This window comes from Sciurus carolinensis, chromosome 4 (assembly GCF_902686445.1).
Source record: "Sciurus carolinensis chromosome 4, mSciCar1.2, whole genome shotgun sequence".
Classification (NCBI taxonomy): Eukaryota; Metazoa; Chordata; class Mammalia; order Rodentia; family Sciuridae; genus Sciurus; species Sciurus carolinensis.
In genome coordinates, this window is record NC_062216.1 from 76095453 (window position 1) to 76122183 (window position 26731).

The 26731-nt window shown below is 40.3% G+C and overlaps 1 protein-coding gene across 2 annotated transcripts; it reads left to right on the forward strand.

Annotated features, from left to right (window-relative positions):
• Phc1 (polyhomeotic homolog 1) lies at positions 1 to 26711 on the forward strand. Of its 2 annotated transcripts, XM_047549422.1 has the most exons (16): positions 1 to 371; positions 1604 to 1612; positions 3101 to 3258; positions 4957 to 5067; positions 6042 to 6122; positions 7069 to 7218; positions 7895 to 8050; positions 14711 to 15203; positions 16927 to 17753; positions 19361 to 19505; positions 19753 to 19964; positions 20776 to 20890; positions 22316 to 22424; positions 22639 to 22789; positions 23230 to 23461; positions 25701 to 26711. In XM_047549422.1, the coding sequence occupies exons 2-16, from the start codon at positions 1609 to 1611 to the stop codon at positions 25853 to 25855; spliced, it is 3099 nt and encodes a 1032-aa protein (XP_047405378.1). In that variant the 5' UTR covers positions 1 to 371; positions 1604 to 1608; the 3' UTR covers positions 25856 to 26711. The 2 variants fall into 2 exon arrangements, with proteins under 2 accessions (XP_047405378.1, XP_047405379.1); XM_047549423.1 differs by lacking the exon at positions 1604 to 1612.
• Positions 26712 to 26731: the final 20 nt, after the last annotated feature.

The following is a 26731-nucleotide window of genomic DNA, read 5'->3' on the forward strand; positions in this document are numbered from 1 at the left end:
CGGGGGAGGGGTCCGGCTGCCCCGGAAGCACCTCCCCACTAGCCCCCTCCTCCAGCCCGGCCCGCAGCCCCCGGCCTGCAGCCCCCACCCTCTCGGCCCGGCAGGAAGTGACAGGCCCGGAGCGAGCCCCCAGGCCTGGCAGAGCCGCGGCCGGGCCGGCACCCGGAGCGGCGGGAGGGGCGGGGAGCGGCGGCCGTACAGGGCACCTCCCACCCCGCCCTCGGCGCCCCCGCCCCTCCAGGAAGGGGAGGAGGCGAGGGGAGCCCGCCGCGGAGGCCGAGCAAGCCCCCCGCCCAGCCTGGCGACTGGGGACCCCGGCACATGAGGTGGACGCCCCCCGCGAGGACTCGGGTACAGAGCCGGGCGCGAAGGTAACCGGGCGACCGCGGGCCGGGGAGGGGCAGGACCTCTGGGGGCTTGGCTGCACGGGGATGTTTCTCCAGCCACCTCCGTCTGTGTAACGCCTCAGGTACCTCCCCCAGTTGCTTTCCCTGCCTACCTCCAGCGCTTAGCCCTACGGTCTTTTGGCTCTGCCTGTCCAAATCTAATTGCTATTCATTCTCTGTGCTTAGTGCTGTCTGTCCGTCACCCCTGTTGCCTCTTACTGCTTATTTCCCCATTCATTTTTACTCTCTCTGACTTTGGTCCTTCTATCCGAGCATGCTGTCTAGTTATCTCCCTGCTTTTTATGGTCCGCTGGGTTCCTCAGTCTCCAATTCCTTGACTTTTGTATCCCTCCTGCCTGTCCCTGCTCACTTAAATCTGTTCACTGCTGGCGCTGTATTTGCCCTCTTCACTCGGTGTATTTGATGTCTTTTTGGACCGGCATTTTCATTAAGGCTCTATATAGAGCAAGAACTCCTGGGCGCCTGTTATCCCTATTTCCAAGATTACTTCCATTTCTTTGGCACTGTCTTCCCTGAACCACCCTCCTCTTACTCTCCTTCTCATGCCCCATTCTTTCTGCAAGATAGAGTTTTATGCTTAGAGATAATTGACTTCCTCCAACTCTTGAACCAGTAAGCCCAGTACTGAGGTAGACCTCCTGGATATAAATGAGGTCTACCTCAGTATCCCTTTCTAGCTTCCGTAGGTCTGTGCGCCTACCCAGCTGAACCCATTGCACACCAAAATGTTACCTTCCAGCATGACCAGGGCTTAGCTACTCTAAGGTCCTCTGTACATCAGCTTCTCGCTCTCCCCCTGCCCACCCCAGTTTAATTCTGAAATTTTCAGTTCATTGTGCCTCCCATACTGTTTGTTGTCTTCACTTTCTGTATTTAATCTTGGGTCATAACATAGATCGTAAATAGATTTATGTGCCCAGGATCCATTTGATGACAGTTTTTCCCCTGATAGAAAGACTTTTAAATTGTTCTCTTTCATTTCTATTTCACAGTTTGAAAAAAAATATTAATAAGACTTCCATTTTGGGGAAATGAATATGAGCATTTTTACACATGCATGTAGGAATTATCCCATCTATAACTAGTTTGGGGGTCTCATGTCTCTCAGTCCAGTGAACTAAGTCCAATAATCTATACAACTATGCCGTGCTGCCTCTAATCCTTACCCACTTTTTTCTTCACATGCTGATATTGAGGATTCATGGGTCTGTATCTGTTTAGTGCTTTGATATTTTGGTAAAGATGTGGGGAGAAGGTAGACTGGAGTTGAAGCTGATATGATTTCTCCTTTCTACCTTTTGGGTTATATCCTTGTTTGCAGTGACATTTCCTATTCCTAAAGGAAAGAGAAGAGATGGGTAGAGTGCTTGGGGAATAATGATGTGATTGGAAGACATTGGGAATAGAGTAAGGAAAAAATCTCAATTTTATTGCCAAGTCCAGGTGGTTTAATTTTATTTGCTTTGCTTGTTTGTTTGTTTTGGATGCAGTTCCCCTAAGATATATCTGTTCACCCTAATAAAATTGTTGACATCTTTAGTAGAAATTCTGGTTTGATGTTTACATTCCTAAACCAAATAGTGCTTTGGTGACCTGATATATCTAGTTGCTGAGTGCCTCAAAAGTAGAGAATATAGTGTGTAAGTTTTAAAAAGGGAGAAAAATAAGAATGAGCAACAATCCATATCATTTAGTGCTGCTTTGGAAGAATACTTCATCTATCTCTTTGCTGGTTCTCAGTAGTGTTTACATATGTGTTGTTTTGCAAATTTAATATAGTCCATAGAGGCTAAATTCTGATACTTTGGTAAAAACTAAAAGGTGAATATTACTTTTTTGAAGATTTTCATTGTTATATATTTAACAAGTTTAATCTGTTAGTACAGTGTGAAACTTTTACAAATAGGGAAACTGAGGTATGTAAGGAGGAAAAATGGCATGGTTTGAGTGATGTTATTAGTAGTATGGACTGGAGCCAGGCAGCTATTTATACTATATAGATTGTAGGCTAGCTCTTCTACTTCCAGGTTCTATGCCCTTCCATAACCCATTTGACATATCTGTATCTTAAGGCTCTCCTCTTTGAAATGAGGATAATGAGTGCTCATACTGAATGATACTGCTTTAATCACAGATTTTTTGACTTGAAAACAAAATGTACTAATCTAAAGAATTGATACTAAGAAAACCTTTATTTTGACAGTTACAAAATAGGGATAATAATATTTTACTTTATAGCACTGTGAAGATGATACAAATCAAGCATCTAGCTCAGTGAGAAGGCAATTAGAAGCTTTACTGTAAATGGTGACCATTGCTAAGATGATAATGATGGAAATGGATATAAAATAAGATAACAGCAAGTTTGGGGAGGTTTTAAACTTAAAGGTGCGAAGGATATGTTAGTTGGTTTTAACATTGTAAGTACCATGTTGCTTTCTGGTGATTTTATTTAATGACAACATGAAGGAATATGTAAAGATTATTTCCTTTGAGACAATTAATAGCTTAAAAGGTGGTAGGGTGGGAAGATATGACTGTTGAGATTGAATTGTAGACTGGGAAATTCTAGAATTTTCTTTAAGAGAAAGATTCTTAGATAACTTATAGATTTATTGTGGTCTCAAATAATAATATGCAAAAACAGTTTAGGATCAAGGTGTAAATTTTAATCCTTTACTCCTTCCATCTAGGTCTTGAGTCAGACTACCACCCTTGGGGACCCTGGAATACTATCATGGAGACTGAGAGCGAGCAGAACTCCAGCTCCACCAATGGGAGTTCCAGCTCAGGGGGCAGCTCTCGGCCCCAGATAGCTCAAATGTCCCTGTATGAACGACAAGCAGTGCAGGTGAGGCTGAACTCTGAAGAGCTAGGATCTGTGAATATGGTGTGGGGTAGGCAAAGATGCTGAAAGGTGATTGTCTTTAGTTTCTTTCCAGCAGTTGGAGACAATTGGATTAGGTGATGACTGAGACTCCTTCCAGCCCTGAGAATCTTAGGAGTTTGTAGAAGTTTGGACAAGCAATCAGAGAGTGAAATTCAGTTTTTCAACTAGGATTGTTTTTTTTTTTTTAATCAGTATTCAGTCATCTAGCTAGATTCAAACAAACCATTTCTTTTCATGAATTGTCAGGATTTTACCTTTGCCTGTTCTTGTAGATGACCCTGAAGAATGGAAGTGTCATGGACCTCTTTAAAGATTTATTTTTAAATAAATAACAAATTCCATGTTTTTAAAAATTCTATTTGGGAATGAGACATTTTACTTAAAATATTTTGTTGCTAGAATAACTATGTATGTAATTAGAATAGTTAATTATTATTATTATAAATTTGTATGGGGGGGCTACTGGCAATTGAACCCAGGACTTCACACTTGTTAGGCAAGCACTGTACCACTGAGCTATTTACAGGCCCAGCCCTTTTTTATTTATTTTTATTTATTTTTTTAATTTTATTGTAAACAAATGGGATACATGTTGTTTCTCTGTTTGTACATCCCAGCCCTTTTCTTTTTCTTTCTATCTTTCTTTCTTTATTTTATTTTATTTTATTTTGAGGTAGGGTCTCACTAAGTTGTCCAGACTAGTCTCCAACTTGCTATCTCCCTGCCTCAAACTCCTGTTTATAGGTATATACCACCATGCCTGGCAGGATAGTTGTAATTATTAAAGAATAAGAATGCAGGGCTGGAGTGTGGCTCAATGGTAGCTTCCTTGCCTAGCACACATGAATCCCTGGGTTCAATCCTCAGCACCACATAAACATAAAATAAAGGTATTATGTCCACCTACAACTAAAAAATATATTTTAAAAAATGCAGTAAAATCTAGTTAACACTAAAACTGAACTACCTATACCATTTTGATAAACATCCTTAGTATCATACCATTGGTATTTGAAATTGCCAATTGAAAATTTTACCTGATAGAATCTTTCAGAAGCCACTTTATTTTTTCTTTATTTCTAACCCCTAATGGCTCTTTACCCCTTACTATATGCCTAGAATATGGTCTTTCACTTTCTTCTTTTTTTTTGTACTGGGAATTGAACCCAGGGGTGCTTTACCATGAGCTACATTCCCAGCCCTTTTAATTTTTTATTTTGAAATACAGTTTCACTAAGTTGCTAAGGGTCTCTCTAAGTTGTTGAGGCTAGTCTCAAACTTTCTGTCCTCTTGCCTCAGTGCCTAGCTCATTTTTCTTCTTTTTTTTTATATTATTCGATATCATGTTTATTTTCAACCTGTTAGTCTTTACTACATCATATATTTCTAGATCTCAAATTGGAAATAAGAATTCATATAAATTATACTGTTTTACTTTTCTTTCTATGTGAGGGTAGACATAGAATTAGTTGCTTCTCCAATTTTTGGAGGACTATACAGATTTGCTGGTAAAATATAAAAATGGATAAATCATGTGATTTAGCCCCATCTCCCATCAGTTTTTCTCCTTCCCATGGCTACCTTTCATACTATTACAGTGATTTGCACAGAATAGGTGTTAGGTGTGAACTGTTCTAACTGTTGGATCCTCTCTTCTAGGCTCTGCAGGCATTGCAGCGGCAGCCCAATGCAGCTCAGTATTTCCACCAGTTCATGCTCCAGCAGCAGCTCAGTAATGCCCAACTGCATAGCTTGGCTGCCGTCCAGCAGGTGAGAGGTCAGCAGCCAGCTGACCCAAGAGGGAAGGGACTTTTGGGGAATATTGCATCCTCATGAAGCCAGGCTGGGGGAAAAATCTCCTTTGCCTCCTGTCCTTTTATAGGAAGATGGATACCTCTTAGCTTCTGTAGTTGCAGTAAGAACTGGGGAAGAATCACCTTTTAGAGTTAGAATGACTGTGTTCTAGACATGATGTGTCTAATGTGGTAGCCACTAGCTGCATGTAGCTATTGAGTGCTTAAAATACCTTTAGTCCAAATTAAGATGTGCTCTAAGATTTTAGACTTTGAAGACATAGAATGACAAAAAGAATGTAAATAGCTCAGTAATCTTTTAATATTAAGTACATGTTGAAATGATAATATTTTAGATATTCTGGTGAAAATAAGTTATTGAAGTTCATGTCCCGTTTCTTTTCTTTTTTTTGGGTACCAGGGTTTGAACTCAGGGGCACTTGACTACTGAGCCACATTCCCAGCCCTTTTTTGTATTTTATTTAGACAGGGTCTGACTGAGTTGCTTAGTAGCTTGCTTTTGCTGAGGCTGGCTTTAAACTAGTGATCCTCTTGCCTCAGTCTCCTGAGCCACTGGGATTACAGGTGTGGGCCAGTGCACTTGACTTTGTCCCGTTTCTTTTTACTTTTTAAAAAATTGTAAATAGTAGAAATTATATATGTGGTTTACATTTTATCAGTATTGGACAGCTTACCTATGTCATTGACTCATGATGTGACCCGTGTAAAAGTTATTTTTCTACCTCAAAGAAAATGGGAAGAAGACATGTGGCCTGTCTGCTCTAGGAGGGTTATATGAGGGTTATTGGGTTAGTGAATATACCTTCCCATACTCTGTTCTCACCTGAAATCTCTATATATTTTATACCTGTGATTTATTATTGGAAGACTGATAACATTTTTTTTTTTTCATTGTACGTGCTATTTCTTGTTTCCCTTCCACTTTAATAGGCCACAATTGCTGCCAGTCGGCAGGCCAGCTCCCCAAACACCAGCACTGCACAGCAGCAGACCTCTACCACTCAGGCCTCAGTGAGTACTGCCTCTCTTACTGATTCCTTGTCCCTGGATTAAACTACTTTGTGTAGTTGATTTGAGAGTGTTTATTGAGCCATCAAGTGGATATTTACTATTCTGTAGAGCCTGGTAGTACTAAAAGGGAAGGTAACCAACTTGCATGTGTATAGGAGTCTTTAACGAGGAAACCTAAGTAAGGAAGAAGAAAACACTGGTGAAGAAAAGAAGATAAATGAAAGGGACGCTTTCAGAAAAAAATGAATCTGTTCCATTTCATTATTAATATTATCTCTCTTTTGGGAGAGGTAGTCCTAGAAATTGAACCCAGGGTACTCTACCACTGAACTGTATGCCCAACCCATTTTAATTTTTTTTTTTTTTTTTTTTTTTTTTCGAGGCACTTTCTTGCTAACTTGCCTATGCTGGCCTCAAACTTGTGATTCTCTTTTCTCAGCCTTTTGAGTTGCTGGGATTACAGATGTGTGCCACCATGCCTGGTACCATTTCATATTTTTGCCTTATCAAGTGTTAGCACAAGTGATTAGGGTCTATTTTGTTTGTTTATTTATTTATTTATTTAGTACTGTGGATTGAACCCATTGTTGCTGAGCTACATTCCCAGTTGTTTATTTTTTATTTTGAGACAGGGTCTCACCAAGTTGCTTAGGGCCTCATTAAGTTGCTGAGGCTGACCTTGAACTTGAGATCCTCTTGCCTTATCCTCCTGAGTCACTGGGATTACAGGTGTGTGCCACTGGGCCCATCTTTGTTTTATTTTTGACTTTGGTTATATGAAGGTAGCCAGGATAACAGTTATGGATAGGAAGTTATTATGCATTTCCCACTGACTCCTTGAGAGTGAGATATTCTCTCCTTGACTGTGTTACTCTGAATTTGTCAGTCATGTACATTTTTTTAACCTCTCCAAAATCCTTAATCTGGATTCCTTCCTGTCATGCAGATTAATCTGGCCACCACCTCAGCCGCCCAGCTTATCAGCCGATCACAGAGTGTGAGCTCTCCCAGTGCCACCACTTTAACTCAATCTGTGCTACTGGGGAATACTACTTCCCCACCCCTCAACCAGTCCCAGGCCCAGATGTATCTACGGGTAAGTGATAGACATAGTAACTGTTGTCTCAGAGGCATAAGTTCCAGTTTGTGCTTTCCATGCCAAGAACTTGAATGAGAGCAATTTTATTTGTTTGTTTATATACTTATTTATTGTTTGGCAATGCTGGGGATCAACCCCAGAGCCTTACGCATGGTAGACCAGCACTTGACCACTGAGCTATATCCTCAACCTGAAAACTTTTATGTAACTTTGGTTACCCAGATGTTTTGAGACAAGTTGATCTACTTCTCATGTCTTAACTTACCTTGAATTGATGCTTGGTATTCACAGTAGACTGCAAATTATGTTGAGATTCTAAACTAACATTTGGCTAAATTAGTGTTAGATGTAGTCCAACTTTTAAACCTGTAACTTATTTACACAAATTCTTAGGGGTTCTTTCAGTTTATCTATTAACTCATTCTAAGATCTTTGTCTCAGCTTCTTTGATATTTGATTCTTTGTTATCAGTCCATAGTTTTCTGTATATTCTAGGTTTTCTTCTGGATGATTCATTGTTCTATATGGAGAACAAGAGATTCTTGGGTTGGTGTGGAAAGGGCCAGGGTTTAGTCATTTAATACCTGCTGTTTATTTTTTCTTATGGTCCTTCCCTTTCATTTCTTCTGTCTACTCTTTTGTTCTTTGCTCTTCTTCCTCCTCTCCTTGCCAGCCACAGCTGGGAAACCTATTACAGGTAAACCGGACCCTGGGCCGGAATGTGCCTCTAGCCTCCCAACTCATCCTGATGCCTAATGGGGCAGTGGCTGCAGTCCAACAGGAGGTGCCATCCGCTCAGTCTCCTGGAGTTCATGCAGACGCAGATCAGGTCAGTGGCAATCACTTTACTGTGGATGGGTTCTGGGAAGGATGAAGGGAATGGCCACAGACTAGGGCCCACCCTCTGCCCCATTATTGCTTTTCAGAACTCCTATTTCTTGTGTTTTGTTTTCCCTTTCATTAACCCCTATAAAATGGGAATCCTTTAAAACTTTTGAGTTAACTTGAGTTAGAAAGGATAGAATTGTCTGAAAAGAGCCCTGTGGATCTGGCAAGTCTTACTTTCAATATAGGATAAATTTCATGACTCTCCTCCTAGTCCTTGGTGGCTCAGTTTTATTCAAATTTAATTCTTTCCCATAGTAATGTCTCCTGAAGGTAAGGAATGGTTGAGGGAATTCTGTTGTTACATGTGAAGTAGACCTGGCTGAGTTGCTGGAACAATCTTTGTTTTCTTCTGCTTATGAGTTGCAGTCATTCTCAACTTTCAGTTTTCTGTTCACTTTTTTCCCCAGTAAAAGTCTTCTTTACCAAAACTTTCTATGACTTATTTCCAAAATGCATACATTTACTTTTTTAGCTTATGGAAGGGATACAGAGTAGGAATTGATAGTGATTATTTCATTCTTTTAGTCTATCAGTTAGTAAGCAATATTGAGCTCTTTTTATTGATGTACTCAGATATGTATTAGAAATGTTGGAGGATCAAAAAGGGATGTGTCAAATCTTCAAAGAGGTTGGAGAACAAAAGTGCTCAAGTAGATGGTACTTTGTATCACAAGTTTAGAGAAGACTTGGTTGCAGAATACTTTAGTGATCTTCAAAAGACTGGGTAGGATTTGATTTGAAGTGAGGAGAAAATGAAAGAAAATAGCAAGTGTTAGGGCATAAGTCATATATGTAAATATGAGTGTGTATGGGCTTAGGATGAGGATAAAGGAGAGATAATAGGCCTGTGGTAGAAGAGGTCATTGCTAATGAGTAAAGGGAGGTTATAGTCAGCTTCATAGGCAGCAAGGACCATTATTGAACATTTTACAGCAGATTTCAGGATTAAGAAAAGTACTTTAAGAAGACTCATTGAGGCCAGATGTGGTGGTACACACTGTAATCCCAGCTGCTCAGGAGGCTAGGCAGGAGGATCACAAATTTGAAACTAGACTGGGCAGTTTAGTGAAACCTTGTCTCAAAATAAGAAATAAAAAGACCTGGGGATGTGACTTAGTGGTAGAACACTTGCCTAGAATGTGTGAGGCCCAGAGTTCAATCCCAGTACTGAAATAAGACCTTTGTTTTAGACTTTGCTGATAACAGTGGGAGCCAAAAATAAGGTTGTCCTGCTCCCATATTGTTTTTTCAATTGCCAGTTTATTCATTCATCAAACACTGGGGTATCAGTATGTTGAGGGACAGATGGTAGTGGTTAAAATGTGTTTCTGTTGTTTGGGTCAGATTCTAGCTCCATTACTTACTGTGACCGTGTACAAGAGACCTGCCATCTTTCTGCTATGGATTCTTCATCTATAAAATAGGTATTACAGTATACCTGCCTGATGGTGTGTGTGTGTGAAGGATAAATTGAGTTGATACGTGCAACTGCTTGAACAGTGCCTGGCCATAATATTTAAGAATATTAACTCTTGTTAATGTATCCCACATTCCTTAGCTTTGGAGGCCCAAGAAAGTCATGATCACTACATTTATGGAAATCATAGACCATCAAAACATTAGACATTAAGCAGTCATGTGAATGGTGTCATAATTGCTTTACTGCAAAGTACAGGGTGCTCTGAGAAAAGGAATGGGGGATAGAAATCAAAGAGGTGACATTTAAATTAGATCCTATAGAAGTTTGCTAGGTATGGATGTGGGAGAGTGCTGAAGGCCAGGAGAATGTTATGTCTAAAGATTCTGAGGTGGGAAGGAACTTGGTTTATTTGAAGAATCAAAAGAAGGCTTGTTTTCCTGGCATTTGGTGAGGGGATCTAGACAAGTGGGAGGAACCTCATCTTGCAGGGCCTCAGTGACTGTAATCAGGCTTTTGAGCTTTATGTAAAGGGTAATAGGAAGCTGTAGAAGGATTTAAAACATGGAAGTGATGTGGAGAGGTCTTTTTTGAAAAACTGTGTGTACTTCTCTATACAGACTAAATAAAATGGTAAATACAGGTGTAAATAGGGAGAATAATAGTGTTAGAACAGTTTAGGAGAAAGATGGTGTTTGGATTAGGTGTGTAACAATGGAGAAGAACAGAAATGTGTAGATTTGAGAATAATTTAGAAGAATCATAGAAGAAGGTGAACTGTTTCAGTAGATGGGGAAATTGAGGGAGATGTTGAGTGAGATCTTACATAGCAGTTGGATGACTATTGATAATATTCATGAGATGGACATTGGAGAAGTAGATTTAGAGTGAGGTTCAGGTTTGGACATGCAGACTTAGAGGTGATTGTGAGCCATATGTAAGAAGATACTGAGAGCAATATATGGTTCTTGAATTCAGAGGAGAGGTCTGGGTTCGAAGTAAATATGTGAAAGTAGTAGACATATAGGTGATAATTGCAATCAAGGGAATGTTTAAAATCGCTTAGGGAGATGGTATGGATTGAAGAGAAGAACATTGAGTATGGAGCCCTGAGGGTTAGGATGAGCCCTTAGAATAGCAGTTCAAGGTTGGTTAGAGGAATGGGCTAACAAAGGGAAACAAGAATGATGGAGAGAGAGGAAAATCTGGACTGTGTAGTGTCATGAAGAAAAGGGAATAAGATAATACAAATGGGAATATATGTGTAGGGGAGTGCTCATCTCTTTTGAATATGATAGAAAAGATGGATGGATTTATTTATGTGGAGGGACAGCTGCTTCAGTGGAGTTGGAGGGGGGTTGAATCCAAAATAGTATGAATTTGAGGAATGAATGGTAGTGGGATTGAGTACAGTTAAGGTACATAAGAGTTTAACATTATTGGGGAAGGAGGACAAAGCTGGGAGAAGGGAATGTGCTATTCAGAGATGGGAGGGGCTGATAGAGAAGGAGAGGTTGAAGAGACAAGAGATAAATTCTGTGATAAGCTTGCTGAGAAGGCAGGAGTAGATGGACCCAGAATATAGAGAAGGATTGCTCTTTGCTAGGAGGAAGGAGAGAAGGGGGAAGTGAAGGAGATACATACTGGTAAATGTATAGATTGGGTGGTAAAACTGATGAGGTGGTGTTCATATAATGGTTTCTATTTTCTCTGCAGAGGTGAAGAATAAGAGGAGAAAGAAAGTGGTTCTTTTTTTTTTTTGGACCACGGATTGAACCCAGGGGTGCTTAACTACTGAGCCAAATCCTCAGCCCTCTTATATTTTTATTTTGAGACAGGGTCTCATGAGTTGCTTAGGATCTTGCTAAGTTGCTGAGGCCTCCTTTGAACTTTAAATCTTCCTGCCTCAGCCCCTCAAGCTGCTGGGGGCACCACCCCCCTTTTTTATTTTGAAATAAATAAAATATAATTGTTAAGTTGCTGAGGCTGGCCTTGAACTTGCAATCCTCCTGCCTCAACCTGAGTCTCTGGGATTACAGGTGTGTGCCACCATGCCAGGCTGAGAAAGTGGTTCTGAGGTATAGGGAAAGTAGGAAAGTTGGAAATAGGCATTATGGGAAGGAAGCTGATTTAAAAAAATGGCATGATTGCCAGATATTATGTGCCCTCGCACCCAGTCTTGATGATTCTTTGTTGTTGTTTTTGTTTTTTCAGTCCTGATGCTTCTTGTAAAACTCTTTCCAAAGCTAGAGCCTCCCCTTTGCTGCTTCTACCTGTATTCAGGTCCTTATTTTTATCTGGCTTTTTGTACTCGTTTCCTCAATGGTTGTCTTGACTTCAGGCTTGTCTTCTTGTGATCCTCTTTCACATTACTTTTACTGTTTTGTGATTTAAAAAAACATATTGTTACACATTTTTTAAAAAAATTATATCTACGATACACAGAATTAGATAACTCATAGTCCTTAACTGTGATACTCCTCATTGATTTATTCATGGTCCACTTTTATTTATTTACTCAATACTTTTTAACAAAATAATAAGCAGACTGGGGGTCTGCATGTGTGTGTTGGTCTAGCATGTGTGGGGCCCTGGGTCGATACCCAGCACCAAAAAATAAAGTGTAATAAGCAGTCCCACTCCATACACTGCCTACCCCTACCCATGATAATAATCATTCTGATTTCTAGGTTCATCCTTCCCTTGGGTACCTTTTATATAGTCTTAGTGCATCTCTATATGTTGTCTTGGAAGTTAAGGCAGGAAGATCTCAGGTTTGAGGCCAACCTTAGCAAATTAGTGAGGCCCTAAGCAACTTAGTGAGACTCGGTCTCAAAATAGAAAAAAACAAAAAGGGGTGGAGGCTGTAGCTCAGTGGTAAAGTTTAATCCCCAGTACCAAAAAAAAAAAAAAAAAAGTACTTTTAATCATGAAAAATCTCAGACAATTATTGACACATCATCATTCTCTTTAGGCCCTTCCCCTCTGCCTGTGGATTAATTTGAAGGAAATCCCAGACATCTACCCTCCCCCTTTCTCACACACATACATACAATTTTTATTTAAATTTATAAGGTACTTGTGCTATATGTAATCTATTTGTGAGAATACTTTTTTTTATGGTGGTACTGGATTGAACCCAGGGGCCCTCAACCACTGAGTTACATCTTTAGCCCTTTTTATTTTATTTTGAGACGGTGTCTTGCTAAATTGCTGAGTTTGGCCTTGAACTTGTGTTCCTCCTACCTCAGCCTCCTGAATCACTGGAATTACAGGCATGCACCACTGTGCTAGGCAGAAAACACTTTTCTTTGCAGTGGTGTGTTTCTATGTTGTCCAGACTATCATTGAACTCCTGGGCTCAATAGATCCTCTTGCCTCAACCTACCCAATGGCTGGGATCACAGGTGTACACTACTGCACCTGGCCTGAGAATGCTTTTTAAAAAAAAACTTTTCTTATTTTACAATTACTTTTATTGATTTTGTAGGCAGATTAGTATCTTGACTGAGGATACTTTCTTAATAGCATATTTTTAAGTTCTATTTGCTTTGTAGCCATTGTTGGTTAATTTTAATTTTTATATAATATTTCATAGGATGAATATACTACAGTTGATTCATCTTCTTTTTTGATTCATCTTCTTTTTTTGCTTTGAAACTGGGAATTGAACCAGAGGTGCCTAACCACTGAACCACATCCCTGGCCCTTTTTACTTTTTAAGTTTTGAGACAGTGTATCATTTAGTTGAGTAAGGCCTTGCTAAGTTGCTGAGGCTGGCTTTGAATTGCTATCCTAGTACTTCAACCTCCCAAATCGCTAGGATTATAGGTATGTGCCACCATGCCAGGCTTTATCTTCTACAAATGGTAGTTTGGGTTGTTTGTAGGCTTTCATTAATCTGAATAGTGTTGGTGTGATATTCCTATACATGCCTCCTGTTGCATATGGTAGGAGTTTTCCTTGCAGAATTTTGGGTTTGAGAGTGTGTGTGCATGTGAATGTTCAGCTTTTGGATAAGACAGCATTTTTTGTTTTGTTTTGTTTTGTTTTGTTTGCGGTACTGGGGATCGAACTCAGGGCCTTGTGCTTGTGAGGTAAGCACTCTACCAGCTGAGCTATCTCCCCAGCCCCAGCATTTTTTTTTTCCCCCAAGGTATTTCTTAAAGAATGGTTTCAACTATAGATTTAATCATGTTTATCTTTTGTGTGTGTGTTTGTGTGTGTGTGTGTGTGTGTGTGTGTGTATGTGTGTGTGTGTGTGGTCCTGGGGATGGAACACAGGACCTTGCTTATGTTAACCTAGTGCTCTACCACTCATTAGACCCCTAGCCCTTGGTCATGTTTATTCTCATTAGTATTCTTTAGTGGCCTCTTAAAATAATTTCTTCTCTTATTCATATTGTAGAGCACTATGTGCTAGTTGCTACATTAGATGTTGTGAGGATAAGAATGAATAAGACAGATATGCTTGCTGTCTAAACTGAAGTTCATATTCTCCTTAACATATCAGGCCCTTAATAATCTACTACCTTTTTGGCTTCCAGGCTCAACCTTGTTTCATTTCTTTCCATTCCTGCAACTCAGTCCAAATATAATGAAATAATTATAATTTCTAAAAGTGCTGTGCTCTTTCTTGGGTCTGTGTCCTTGCCAGTGCTCTTAGCTATTTCTTCACATCACTATCTTCACTATTACCTACAGTCTTAGATCATACATCACTTGTTTTAGGAAATCATTTTGATCTCCCTAATGTTACTTGATTTTCCTTCTCTGTACTAGTGTAGAACTTTATTTACATTTGTGCATATTATTACATCATAGTTGGTGATTTTCTTCTTTTTTAGGAAGTTTTCATTAGGGGCAGGGACTGACTTTTAAAACTGCATTTCCAGAATTTAGTGTAATATCTGAAGTGTAGATATGTAGTAGCTGTTGAATGAATGAATGGAGAGGAAAGGGAAAAGCGAAGAGATTTTCTAGGAACAAATGATAAAACTTGATGATAGTCTTAATAGGGAATGGAGGAGGCTGAAAAATCAGATATGTACAGAGTTTCTCTGGAAGGCCTTTAATATATATTGTGGGAGCAGGGATACAAGTTGAGGTATGGAATATGACACGATAGCTATCTTTGCTGTTTTTAAATTAGTCAGATAAATCTATTTTTAAAATATCTTTCAGGTGCAGAACTTGGCAGTGAGGAACCAACAGGCCTCAGCTCAAGGACCCCAAATGCAAGGCTCCTCTCAGAAGGCCATTCCTCCTGGAGCTTCCCCTGTCTCTAGCCTTTCTCAGGCCTCTAGCCAGGCCCTAGCTGTGGCACAGGCTTCTACTGGGGCCTCAGGCCAATCTCTCAACCTCAGTCAAGCTGGTGGAGGCAGTGGGACCAGCCTCTCAGGGCCAATGGGTCCAGGTGGAGGTGGCCAAGCACCTGGGGGTCTGGGTCAGTTGCCTTCTTCAGGAATGGGTGGTGGAAGCTGTCCCAGGAAGGGCACAGGAGTGGTTCAGCCCTTGCCTGCTGCCCAAACAGTGACTGTGAGCCAGGGAAGCCAGACAGAGGCAGAAAGTGCAGCGGCCAAGAAGGCAGATGCTGATGGAAGTGGTCAACAGAATGTGGGCATGAACCTGACACGGACAGCTACACCTGCGCCAAGCCAGACACTTATTAGCTCAGGTACGTTATCACCTCACATAATGTCATAAATCTCTCAGAACTCATTTGAAATCTTTCAGATTACTTTTCCTTGCCCTGTTTTTCTCTTGGCCTTGGAGTAGTGGAAGGAAAAAGAATCACATCAGCCTTGAGCATATTAGTTCAGAACAGGAAAATAGTTAACAGATAAAGGTCTTATCTATATCTTTCAAGCAATGATCAGCTTGTAAGTTACCCTTGTTTACTTCCTTAGGCCCTTGAGTTCTGTAGTTTACTCATTCTACCTATTCATGTACCCAGTTCTTACTGAATTGCCTATTGTGTTCTAGGAGGTGCTGATAATCTTTAAAAGCAGATTCTCTGTACGGTTTAGTAAAGGAGATTAATTCTGTTGAGTGGTAGTTGGTCCAGTGTAGGGGAGATATAATATAAATATTTTAGCCAGGCACTATGGGACGTACCTGTGTAATCCCAGTGACTCTGGAGGCTGAGGCAGGAGGATCACAAGTTCAAGGACAGTCTCAGGAACTTAGCAAGGACCTGAGCACTTTAGTGAGATGCTGACTCAAGATAAAAAATAAAAAGGGCCATCCCTGGATTAAATCCCCAATACTAAAAAAATAAAAACAAAATATAAATACTTTAGAACATTTAAGATTAGCAAATAGAACCATGATTTCATATAGTCAAATTGTGATCACCTGTATTAGTGATGAGGATGAAAAGGAACACATAATAATAGCTCTAAGTAGTTTATACTTCCTTTCAGATAAGATATGGTGGGTAAAATATAGTTAGATGTATATGTCTTCCTTGGTAATGTTGATTTTTTTCTTTTGTTTGTTTTCTTTGTTTTTAACCCCTTAGTCATTGGTATATTTGAATAATTTAGTCATAAAAATTTAATGAGTTAATTAGGTATTACTAATAACTAGGTATTTAAATACTATAGCACTTCTGACTTTTTCAGTGTACTGCGGATAGAGCCAGGGGTGCTCTACCACTGAGCTACATCCTCAGCCCTTTTTATTTTTCATTTTGAGATAGGGGCTTGCAAAACTGTTCAGTCTGACCTTTAACTTGTGATCTTCCAGTCTCAGCCTCCCAAGTAACTGGGATTACAGGTGTGTGCCACCATTGTCCAAAAATACTATAGCACTTCTATTTCCAAAGTGCTTTCACATTTTATACATACTTTGTGTTCTCTGGACAATCTGGTAAAATATGGAGTGTTGGAGATTATGAGTAAAGTCAGTCTGGTGACCTAAACTGATGAATTTTTGAAAACAGGCATCTATGGAAATATATTGATGTCTTTAAATCTGTGGATCTTTATTCTTTCAGTGAATATTAAATACTTTTCATGTGTCAACACTGGACTGTGTTTTAGGGGTGAGAAAGTGAATAAAACACGGAATCAGCCCTAATCACATAGAGAAAGGGCCAACCTCTGTACTCCTGAATAGAGTGAAAGTATAAGATGTTTGAAATTACTGAGCCTAGGGTGTTGATTGAGCCAGGGAGTTTTTCTATGATAGCTACACCAGAGGTGGTTAGTAATGTCTTGACTCAGTGGAAAGAATATGAATGAAGTGATGTCCAAATTCTGTATATAGGCTATATTTCTATTCAGTGTAGTTTAAAATTAGGTAAGCCTTGGAAAAATTATTTTACTTTTAATTTTGAAGGATTATTATTTTCTGTTCTTTTTCCCCTTTGTTCTATTCTGGGATTGTTCCTGTAGCCACATACACACAGATCCAGCCCCATTCTCTGATTCAGCAACAGCAACAGATCCACCTCCAGCAGAAGCAGGTAGTGATCCAGCAGCAGATTGCCATTCATCACCAGCAACAGTTTCAGCACCGCCAGTCGCAGCTACTTCACACAGCTACACACCTCCAGTTGGCTCAGCAGCAGCAGCAGCAGCAGCAGCAACAGCAGCAACAGCAGCAACAGCAGCAGCAGCAGCAGCAGCAGCAGCAACAGCAGCAGCAGCAAGCTACAACCCTCACTGCCCCTCAGCCACCACAGGTCCCACCTACTCAGCAGGTCCCACCTTCCCAGTCCCAGCAGCAAGCTCAAACCCTTGTAGTTCAGCCCATGCTTCAATCTTCATCCCTGTCCCTTCCACCTGACCCAACTCCCAAGCCACCCATTCCCATCCAGTCCAAACCAACTGTAGCACCTATTAAACCTCCTCAATTAGGGGCTGCTAAGATGTCAGCTACCCAGCAACCACCACCCCATATCCCTGTGCAAGTTGTGGGTACCCGGCAACCAGGTACAGCCCAGGCACAGGCTCTGGGCTTGGCACAGCTGGCAGCTGCTGTACCTACTTCCCGGGGGATGCCAGGTACAGTGCAACCTGGCCAGGCCCATTTGGCTTCCTCACCATCTTCATCCCAGGCTCCTGGTGCACTGCAGGAGTGTTCTCCTACACTGGCCCCTGGGATGACCCTTGCTTCTGTGCAGGGGACAGCACATGTGGTTAAGGGTGGGGCTACCACCTCCTCACCTGTTGTAGCCCAGGTTCCTGCTGCCTTCTACATGCAGTCTGTGCATCTACCGGTGAGTGATGTCTGATGTTACTACTTGTGAGAATGGACCTGTACTGAATGGAAATAGAATTCAGCTGAGTAGGGGAATGAAGAGTTGAGAAGTTTGATATGGGTATTTATGTACTTTTTTTTTTAATAAGAGTCATAGATTAATATGTATAATATCTGAACCTCATACTTGTAAATCATTCTGAGGTTTTTAATGCATTCTAAGTTAGATCAAGGTAGCCTAATCAGTCTAGCTATCCCATTGCTTGGTATTTTTCCAGAAGATCTAAAATTGTCATTCTATTGTGATATAGCTTCCTCAATGTTTATAGCAGTGCAATTTGTGATAACTAAATTATGGAATCAACCCACGTGCCTGACAGTAGATGAATGGATTAAGAAATTATGTTATACACACACACACACACACACACACACACACACACAATGGAGTTATACTCAGCTATAAAAAATTAATGAAATTGTGGCATTTGCCAGTAAATGGATGGAAATGGGAAGCATCATGCCAAGTGAAATAAGACAAACTCAGAAACTCAACTTGAATGTTTTTTCTCATATGCAGAAACTAGAGTTAAATATAGGAAAGGGAAGCCAGATAGGGTGGCGCATACTTGTAATCCCAGTGACTCAGGAGGCTGAGGCAGGCGGATTGCTAGTTCAAAGCCAGCCTAAGCAAAAGTGAGGTGCTAAGCAACTCAGTGAGACCTTGCCTTTAAATAAAATACAAAATAGGGCTGGAGATGTGGCTCAGTAGTCAAGTGCCTCTGAGTTCAATCTCCAGTACCAAAAAATAAAAATAAAAAATAAAGAGAGAGGGTAGGAAAGGATATCATAAAGATAAAGGGAAGATCAGTAATGTAGAAGAATGAATTTGAGAGACAGAGTAGAGGGGATAGGTCAGGGGAGGCAATGCAGAATGAAATCTTAAAAATCATGTGCATATATAAATATTCCATAGGGAATTTCACTTTTATACATAAGTAATATCATGTGCATATATAAATATTCCATAGGGAATTTCACTTTTATACATAAGTAATATCATGTGCATATATAAATATTCCATAGGGAATTTCACTTTTATACATAAGTAAAAAGAACCAATCAAACATGTATAAATAGACAAGCAAAGGAAGTCTAATAGAGGAAGGAGAACAGGGGAGGGGAAAGAAGATGGGAGGGAAAAGGGGACAATCATGAACTGAAATCAAATTCTATATATGTATGAGTTTCTTTGGAAGAACCCAACTACTATGTGTGACTATAAAGCTCTAATTTTAAAAAAAAAGAATAAAAAAATTATATACATCTAAAGTAACTATAACAACAAAAAATAGCATTAGCCAAAGCAATCTTTGGGTCACAGTGAATACAGGGCCTCATGGTCTAAGTCATGACTGTGCATTAAAATGGTACTGCATTTTGTTTTGTCCTCATGTAGAAGTTATATTGATTGGGGATGACTAGAATTTAGAGTATCATTGGAAGTACATGAAGTAATAGATATGGAATTAAGAAAATTTTTTCTGAAAGTGTGGAAGTGATTGTAATTCCTTATTATTCTTTATGCCTAAATCTTGGGGTTTTTCCCTGTTCTTTATTGTGTAGGGTAAACCTCAGACACTGGCTGTGAAACGCAAAGCTGAGTCTGAGGAAGAGAGAGATGACATCTCCACTTTGGGTTCAATGCTTCCTGCCAAGGCATCTCCAGCAGCAGAGAGCCCAAAAGTCATGGAGGAGAACAGTCTTGGAGGTAAATGGTTTCTAAAATGCTATTGGAACACACAGAGAATATAGAATTGTTCTAAGAGAGCTGTAGATAAATCTGGTTCAGTAGAAAATGGGCCTAAATTTGGTGGACAAATAGTAGATCCAGAAGCAGAATCAGTGAATGATCAAAAGAGAATATAGATTATTGTGGAAAATCAGGCTGGCTCAGCTAATAGGTGGATCCATTATGTTATCCCATATTTGTTCTTTAATATGTGTTTGTTTTCCAGAGAAAGCTGAACCAGTGGCCAGTGTGAATGCTAGTACCCCAAGCAGTGAACTAGTAGCCTTGACCCCCGCCCCATCAGCACCACCTCCTACGCTAGCCATGGTGTCCAGACAAATGGGAGACTCCAAACCCCCACAGGCTATTGTGAAGCCCCAGATTCTCACCCACATCATTGAAGGCTTTGTTATCCAGGAAGGAGCGGAACCTTTCCCGGTGAGAACAGGGCCATATGGTGGGGATTTGGTTGGATTGTGTCTTTTTTAAATTCCTCTAAAAAAAAAAGGCAGATGGGTACCAAGCCTGTAATCCCAGTTATTTGGGAAACCAAGGCAGGAGAATTGCAGGTTCAAGACCAGCCTTAGCAGTTTAAGAAGGCCCTAAGCAACTTAGTGAGACCCTGTCTCAAAATTAAAAACAAAAAGGACTGGGGATTTGGCTCAGTAGTAAGGTGGCTCTGGGTTCAATCCCTAGTACCAAAAGAATTTTAAAAATAAAAACAAAAGGCACAGAACTATTTAATTATTAGAGAATGATTCATTTATTCTGTTTATTTAGTTGCAAAAGAAGGAAAGAAAGAAAGGAAAGCACGTATGAGTGGACCAGAAAGTGAAAAGGTTGGGAAGAGAAGAAAAGGAAGAAAATCACCTATTAAAACTGTTTAGATAGGTAAACTTGGTGGTTTTATAATGAAGAAAATCATGTTAGAAGAGTTCAGGAACTTTCCTGGAATATGAGTTGCAGAAGCAGGTCTAGAACCCAGGTATTGTGATTTCTCTTGTATCTGCTGTTCCTTAGGAAGAGAAGGACAAGACAGGGAGCTAGAGTAGGAACCTGTTCTCTAGTGGCTTATCTGAAAAAAGTAGGAGATTCTTGGTTGCAGTACTAAAAGGAATTTTCTCTGAACCAGACTTGACCATTAACTCAGAGATCTAGGCAAAGACTTGACAACAGGAGGTGTTAGGGAAGGCTGTAGAGAGGCAGAAAGGAATTAGGTTATCTTAACTATGAACTTTTTCCCGAACAGGTGGGTTGTTCTCAGTTACTGAAGGAGTCTGAGAAGCCACTACAGACTGGCCTCCCAACAGGACTGAATGAGAGTCAATCAAGTGGCCCTTTGGGAGGGGACAGCCCTTCTGCTGGTGAGTATTTGTTTAGAGACCCACCTGGGAGAAAAAAGCTCATGGAAATGTTTGAGAATTCAGTGAAAAAAAATAATCTGTTTATTTAAAGTAGGAATTATGGGCTGGGGTTGTGGCTCAGTGGTGGAGTGCTTGTCTAGCATGAGTGAGGCACTGGGTTCGAGTTTCAGCACTGCATATAAATAAATAAATAAAATAAAGATCCATCAACAACTAAAAAAAATACTTAAAGTAGGAATTAGATGAAGTCCATATATACATAGAAACCATATCGTATATCAGTATATAGAATCATACAAAAGGAGTTATAGAGTTGCAGGTATTTTATCAAGCTAATGTAACCTGATGAATTATTGTTTACTGTGTAAGAATATATTTTTCAAAAGATAAAATAACAGTCTGGGGCTGTAACTCAGTGGTATAGTGCTTACCTAGTTGGGTTTGATCCTCAGCGCTACAAAGAAAAAGAACAGGGACATTTAAATTATTTTTAAAACACATTTAATAGGTACATTATTATTATTCATAATAGTGGGATTTGTTGTTACATGTGTATATGTGCACGCAATATAACAATATAATTTGGTCAGTTTTATTCCCTTTACCTCCTCTTTCCTCCCCCCTCCTCCCTCTCCTGTTCCCCTTCCTCTACTAGTTTCCCTTCTATTTTCTGAGACACCTCCCCACTGCCCTTTTTTTTCTTCTTTTTTCTCTAGCTTCCACATAGGACATTTAAGTTCTCAACTTCCAGTTCTCCTTATTCTAGATTTTTTTTTTTTTTTTTTTTTGGGTGCTGGGGATCAAACTCAGGGCCTTGTGCTTACAAGGCAAGCACTCTACTGACTGAGCTATCTCCCCAGCCCCTTATTCTAGATTTTATAATCTATAGTGAGGACTTTTATTTAAAATTTCCCCCATGCTTTTGGAAATCTTTTTGGGAGAGGGATTGGATATCTTTCTGGGGCATTAGTAATTAGTTCCTCTTTCCTATAAAGAAGTGGAGTCATATATGAAATCTGAGTTGAATTAGGAAATAATCAGGCTTAAAATGGAAATAATAAGGCTTTAAGGGCTGGTGGATGCTGCAGTGCACGCCTGTAATCCTAGATACCTTGAGGCTGAGGCAGAAGAATCACGAGTTCAAGACCAGCCTGGGCCATTTAGTGAAACCCTGTCTCAAAATAAAAAATAAAAGAAACTGGGGCTATAGCTAAGTGGTAGTATATTCATGAGTTCAATCCCCAGTTTGGAAAATAAAAAAGGAAGACTTTGAGGACTTTATACTCTTGAAGGATAAGTCTTGGTGTTTGGTTTTAGGAATTCTCAGTTTGGCTGTGTAGGTCTTTGGGAAAATTAGAATCCAGCTCTAGGTGTAATGATGATTAGGGGCAATAGAAGCCCATAGTAACTCTCCTTGTTTTTCAGAGTTAGATAAGAAGGCAAATCTCCTGAAGTGCGAGTACTGTGGGAAGTATGCCCCTGCAGAGCAATTTCGTGGCTCTAAGAGGTTTTGCTCCATGACTTGTGCAAAGAGGTACTGTGTGCATCACCTGCCTTGCCCTGAGCACTAGTTTTTCCATCTAATGATATATCCCTTCCCCAGAGTTATCTCACAGCTAACATTTTGTGTCTCTTTGTTTTCATTCCTTTCTCCAAATCAGCTTTTAAAGTACCAATTCCTGTGTAGGGCAGGGTAGTGAGTGGTCTCTTCTAGCACCTTGACATCCTGTATGTGCCCTGATTTGTAGGTACAATGTGAGCTGTAGCCACCAATTCCGGTTGAAGAGGAAAAAAATGAAAGAGTTTCAGGAAGCGAACTATGCTCGTGTTCGCAGGCGTGGACCCCGCCGCAGCTCCTCTGACATTGCCCGTGCCAAGATCCAGGGCAAGCGTCACCGGGTAAGCTGTTCTTACAGAGCAGCTACTTCTAAAATAGGCCTTTTTCCTTCCCTTGCAGGGGAGGAAAATTCTTTGCCCTTGTGAAAGGATGCAGTACCAGAACTTTGGTTTCCTATTGATTGTGTTACTTCATTTTCTGAGAGATTCTGGCTTCCTTGTTTCCTTTCTCCTTACTGCTGGTTCATGTATCTGTTAATCCTTACACTGTACTTAAGTGGAGATAATCTAGATCTCTTTTAATACAAGGAGAGAATCAAGGAAGTGATAGAGTTCACACTTGAAAGGTACTTCAGAGTAGATTTTGGGCATTCGCAAATAATGTGTAGATTATTTCACATGTGTTAAGACTAGTTTTTCCTCTTGCCTAAGCTAGGTTGGTGGTGGAGGGAAGAGAAGCACTCATGACAGTATTATTCCTGACTTTACTGTTTTCTCTACAGGGTCAAGAAGACTCTAGCCGGGGTTCAGATAATTCTAGTTATGATGAAGCGCTCTCCCCAACATCTCCTGGGCCATTGTCAGTAAGAGCTGGACATGGTGATCGTGACCTAGGGAACACTATTACAGCTCCCCCTACACCAGAATTACATGGCATCAACCCTGTGTTCCTGTCCAGCAATCCTAGTCGTTGGAGCGTAGAGGAGGTGTATGAGTTTATCGCTTCTCTTCAAGGTACTGAGTGGTTTCCCACAGAACCCAAGTCTTCATTTTTCTTAGGTCATTCTACATGGGCCTTTGTATGAGGGAACATCACTAACTTTAATCATCATGGGCTTGAGGTGTGATAGTACAAAAGCTCTACCTTGATAGTATTCAGGTTGCTTGCCCACAGCTTGGTTTCTTAATTTCCTTCTGGGTTGATATCATCTTCTACTATGTGAGCAGTTTTGCAGTGTTTGTTTTTTTTAATGATTCAGCTTTATTTTTTCACCAGTAACTTTTGGATAAAAATTTTTTTAGCTGTGATTAACTATGATGCCCACCATGCATAAGGTTATCTCCTTTTTTGGTACTGGGGAGTGAACCCAGGGCTGCTCTACCACTGAGCCATATCCCCAAGCCCTTTTTAATTTTGAAACAGGGTTTCACTAAATTGTCTAACTGACCTTGAACTTGTGATACTCCTGCCTCATCCTCCCAGGAAGCTGGGATTATAAGCGTGCACCACCATGTTTGGCTAAGACTTTTTTTTTTTTCAGTAAAGAAGGGGATTAGAAACTAAGGGACTGGACTGGGATTGCAGCTCAGTGGTAGAGCACTTGCCTCGCATGTGTGAGGCACTGGGTTCGATCCTCAGCACCACATAAAAAAATAAATAAACAAATAAAGACATGCTGTCCATTTACAACTACAAAAAAAAAAAAATTAAAAAAAAAAAAAAAAAAACTAAGGCACCATTGTTGGCCATTTTCAAGATAGGACTGTTCTCTGTAAAAGAAAATCACCCTTCTTATTATTTGATTTAATCTTTTTTTGCCACCATACAAGAAAACATGCATATGTTTTTGCTCTTTCCTCCCTGGTTTTATATTTAAATTTTTATTTATTTTCTTTTGAGTGGTGGAGACACTTCATTTAACACATTTTCAACTTACAAAAGATTTTTTTTTTTTTTTTTGGTACTGGGGATTGAACTAGGGCCTTGCGCTTGCGAGACAAGCGCTCTACCAGCTGAGCTATCTCCCCAGCCCTTACAAAAGATTTTCACTGACATCATTTCATTTGCCCTCAGAACATTGTGTAGAGCAGAACATTTATCATTTCACAAGTCAGGAATTGCTACTCACCTTTGGCAGTATTTCTTGGGTTAGGGTTAGGGTTATAGTACTCTCCTTTGTTTATTCCTCAGGAAAGACTCTTTCTTCTGTTACTTTCCTTAAGTGTAACTGGTTTGGGGCCTCTCTTATATACTCTGACTAGATGACATCATTTATTTTCATGATTTAAATCATCACACATCAACTGATGTCTGCCAAATCTATTATACAGAGCTCAGACCCTTCCACGAGCACCTGATCTTCATGTACACAACTACCTGTCTAAATTCTCAGTTTGCATCAAGCATGTCTAAAACTTTTTTACTCCACACTTAGGGGTTTCTCCTGTATTCCCTATCTTATCAAATTGTACTACCGACTGGTCCAATGATCACAAAGAGTGCCCCTCTGCAACTTTTCTTTGACTGATTTCAAATAATAACTTCTTGTATAAAGTAGAGGAAATATCTCAAGGCAAATCAGTTGATTACCAGCAGTTGTCAAGCCTCTAGAAATAAATGAGCAGGGGCTATGCCTTCCTTCTTGTTTGAATGAAGTTCTTTTTGAAGGAAGACGGGGTGGGGTGGGGTACGGGGGAGTCAATCCAGGGGCTTTACCACTGAGCTACATCCCCAGCCCTTTTCACTAAGTTGCTTAGAGCCTTACTAAATTGCTAAGACTGGCTTTGAACTCCTGATCCTCCTGTCTCAGCTTCTCAAGTTGCTGGGATTACAGATATGCACCACCACACCTAACATGAAGTTATTTCTGTAGTTGAACAACTTAGGTTATTCTTCCTTGCTTGATCTTGTTTTCTTCATTTTGTTATTGGGGTAAAACTCAGGGATGCTCTACCTCTGAGCCACATCTGTAGCCATTTTTCATTTTGAGACAGGGTTTTTTCAAGTTGCTTGAATTTGTAATCTTCCTCCTCAGCCTCCTTAGTTCCTGGGATTTTTCATTTTTATAATAATCAGTGGTTCTAATTTCATTTTGCTTTCAAAGCTTACTGTCTCATACCTTTATATTTATTACTGAATTTAGGACAAGGACTCTGGGATTAATCATCTAGCCCCATTTCATTTTTAATTTCACCCTCCTTGTCTGGTCCTACTATGCAGTTTCTCATATATGGTCTCACTATTTCCTTCTAGGCTGCCAAGAGATCGCAGAGGAGTTTCGTTCCCAGGAGATTGATGGACAGGCCCTTTTATTACTTAAAGAAGAACATCTTATGAGTGCCATGAACATCAAATTGGGCCCTGCCCTCAAGATCTGCGCCAAGATAAATGTCCTCAAGGAGACCTAAGGTGGCCCTCTTGCACAAACTAGCCTAAGGCAGACATTCCCCACTGTCCGGGTTATAACCTGGTACCAGCAGACTTTGCAGGGAAGAAAGAGCTATTCGAGTTATGTTACCTTCTGTAGGGAGATTACTAGACAGGGAAGAGAAGTCCAAGAATTGGTTGCTGGTGCTACATAGTGGCAGCTTTGATATTTTCTCTGGGTTTCACTTTAAAATAATCTTTACAGTTCCCACCAATCCCACCTACCCCAATCCAGTCTTTGTAACAAAGACAGTCTAGAGAACTAGGACTGTTCAGCCTTATCCTGGAGTGGAGTGTCTAGCCAGGGTCTGTTTCCCAAGGAGAAATAAGTGTATGGTAAGGCAAGGAAATGGGTGGAATGTAGGTTTGCTTCTCCAGTGGGAGAGGTAGGTTTTTCTAGCTTGTGTGACACAAGTAGCAAAATCTGGTACTCCCCCTCTTCCTTCTGGATTGTCCCACTGTAGCTGTGGCTCAGTATTTTCTTTGTTATCACTTACTCCCTTAGTATTGAATATTTTTCTCCTGCATCCGTGGCAGGGTCACCAGCCAGTGTAGAAACTTGGTTGGAATCTTTCTGATTTGCTGCAGGGACTAAAAGTGTTTGACTGGCACATGTGTGGCTGTTGTCATTTTTTCCACATCCCCCTGCTCCTTTCCAATTTACCTGTTACCTTCTACTCTTTCAGTTCCAACTTTGCTCTTTCCTATAGCTTTATAAAACAGGAGTGTGTGGGGCTGAGGTCAGGATTGTAAGTACCTACCTTGGGCGCTATTCCTTATACAACAAAATATTAAATATTTTTTTCTTCCTCAGTAAAAGGATGAAAATTGGTCTCAGTGGTTGGTCTCTTACTCCA

Excerpts from the sequence above, each read along its gene's own strand:
- Phc1 (XM_047549422.1), top strand. Across the intron at positions 8,051-14,710 it reads TTCATGCAGACGCAGATCAG|GTGCAGAACTTGGCAGTGAG; the intron begins GTCAGTGGCAAT and ends AATATCTTTCAG. Across the intron at positions 19,965-20,775 it reads AAGGAGCGGAACCTTTCCCG|GTGGGTTGTTCTCAGTTACT; the intron begins GTGAGAACAGGG and ends TTTCCCGAACAG.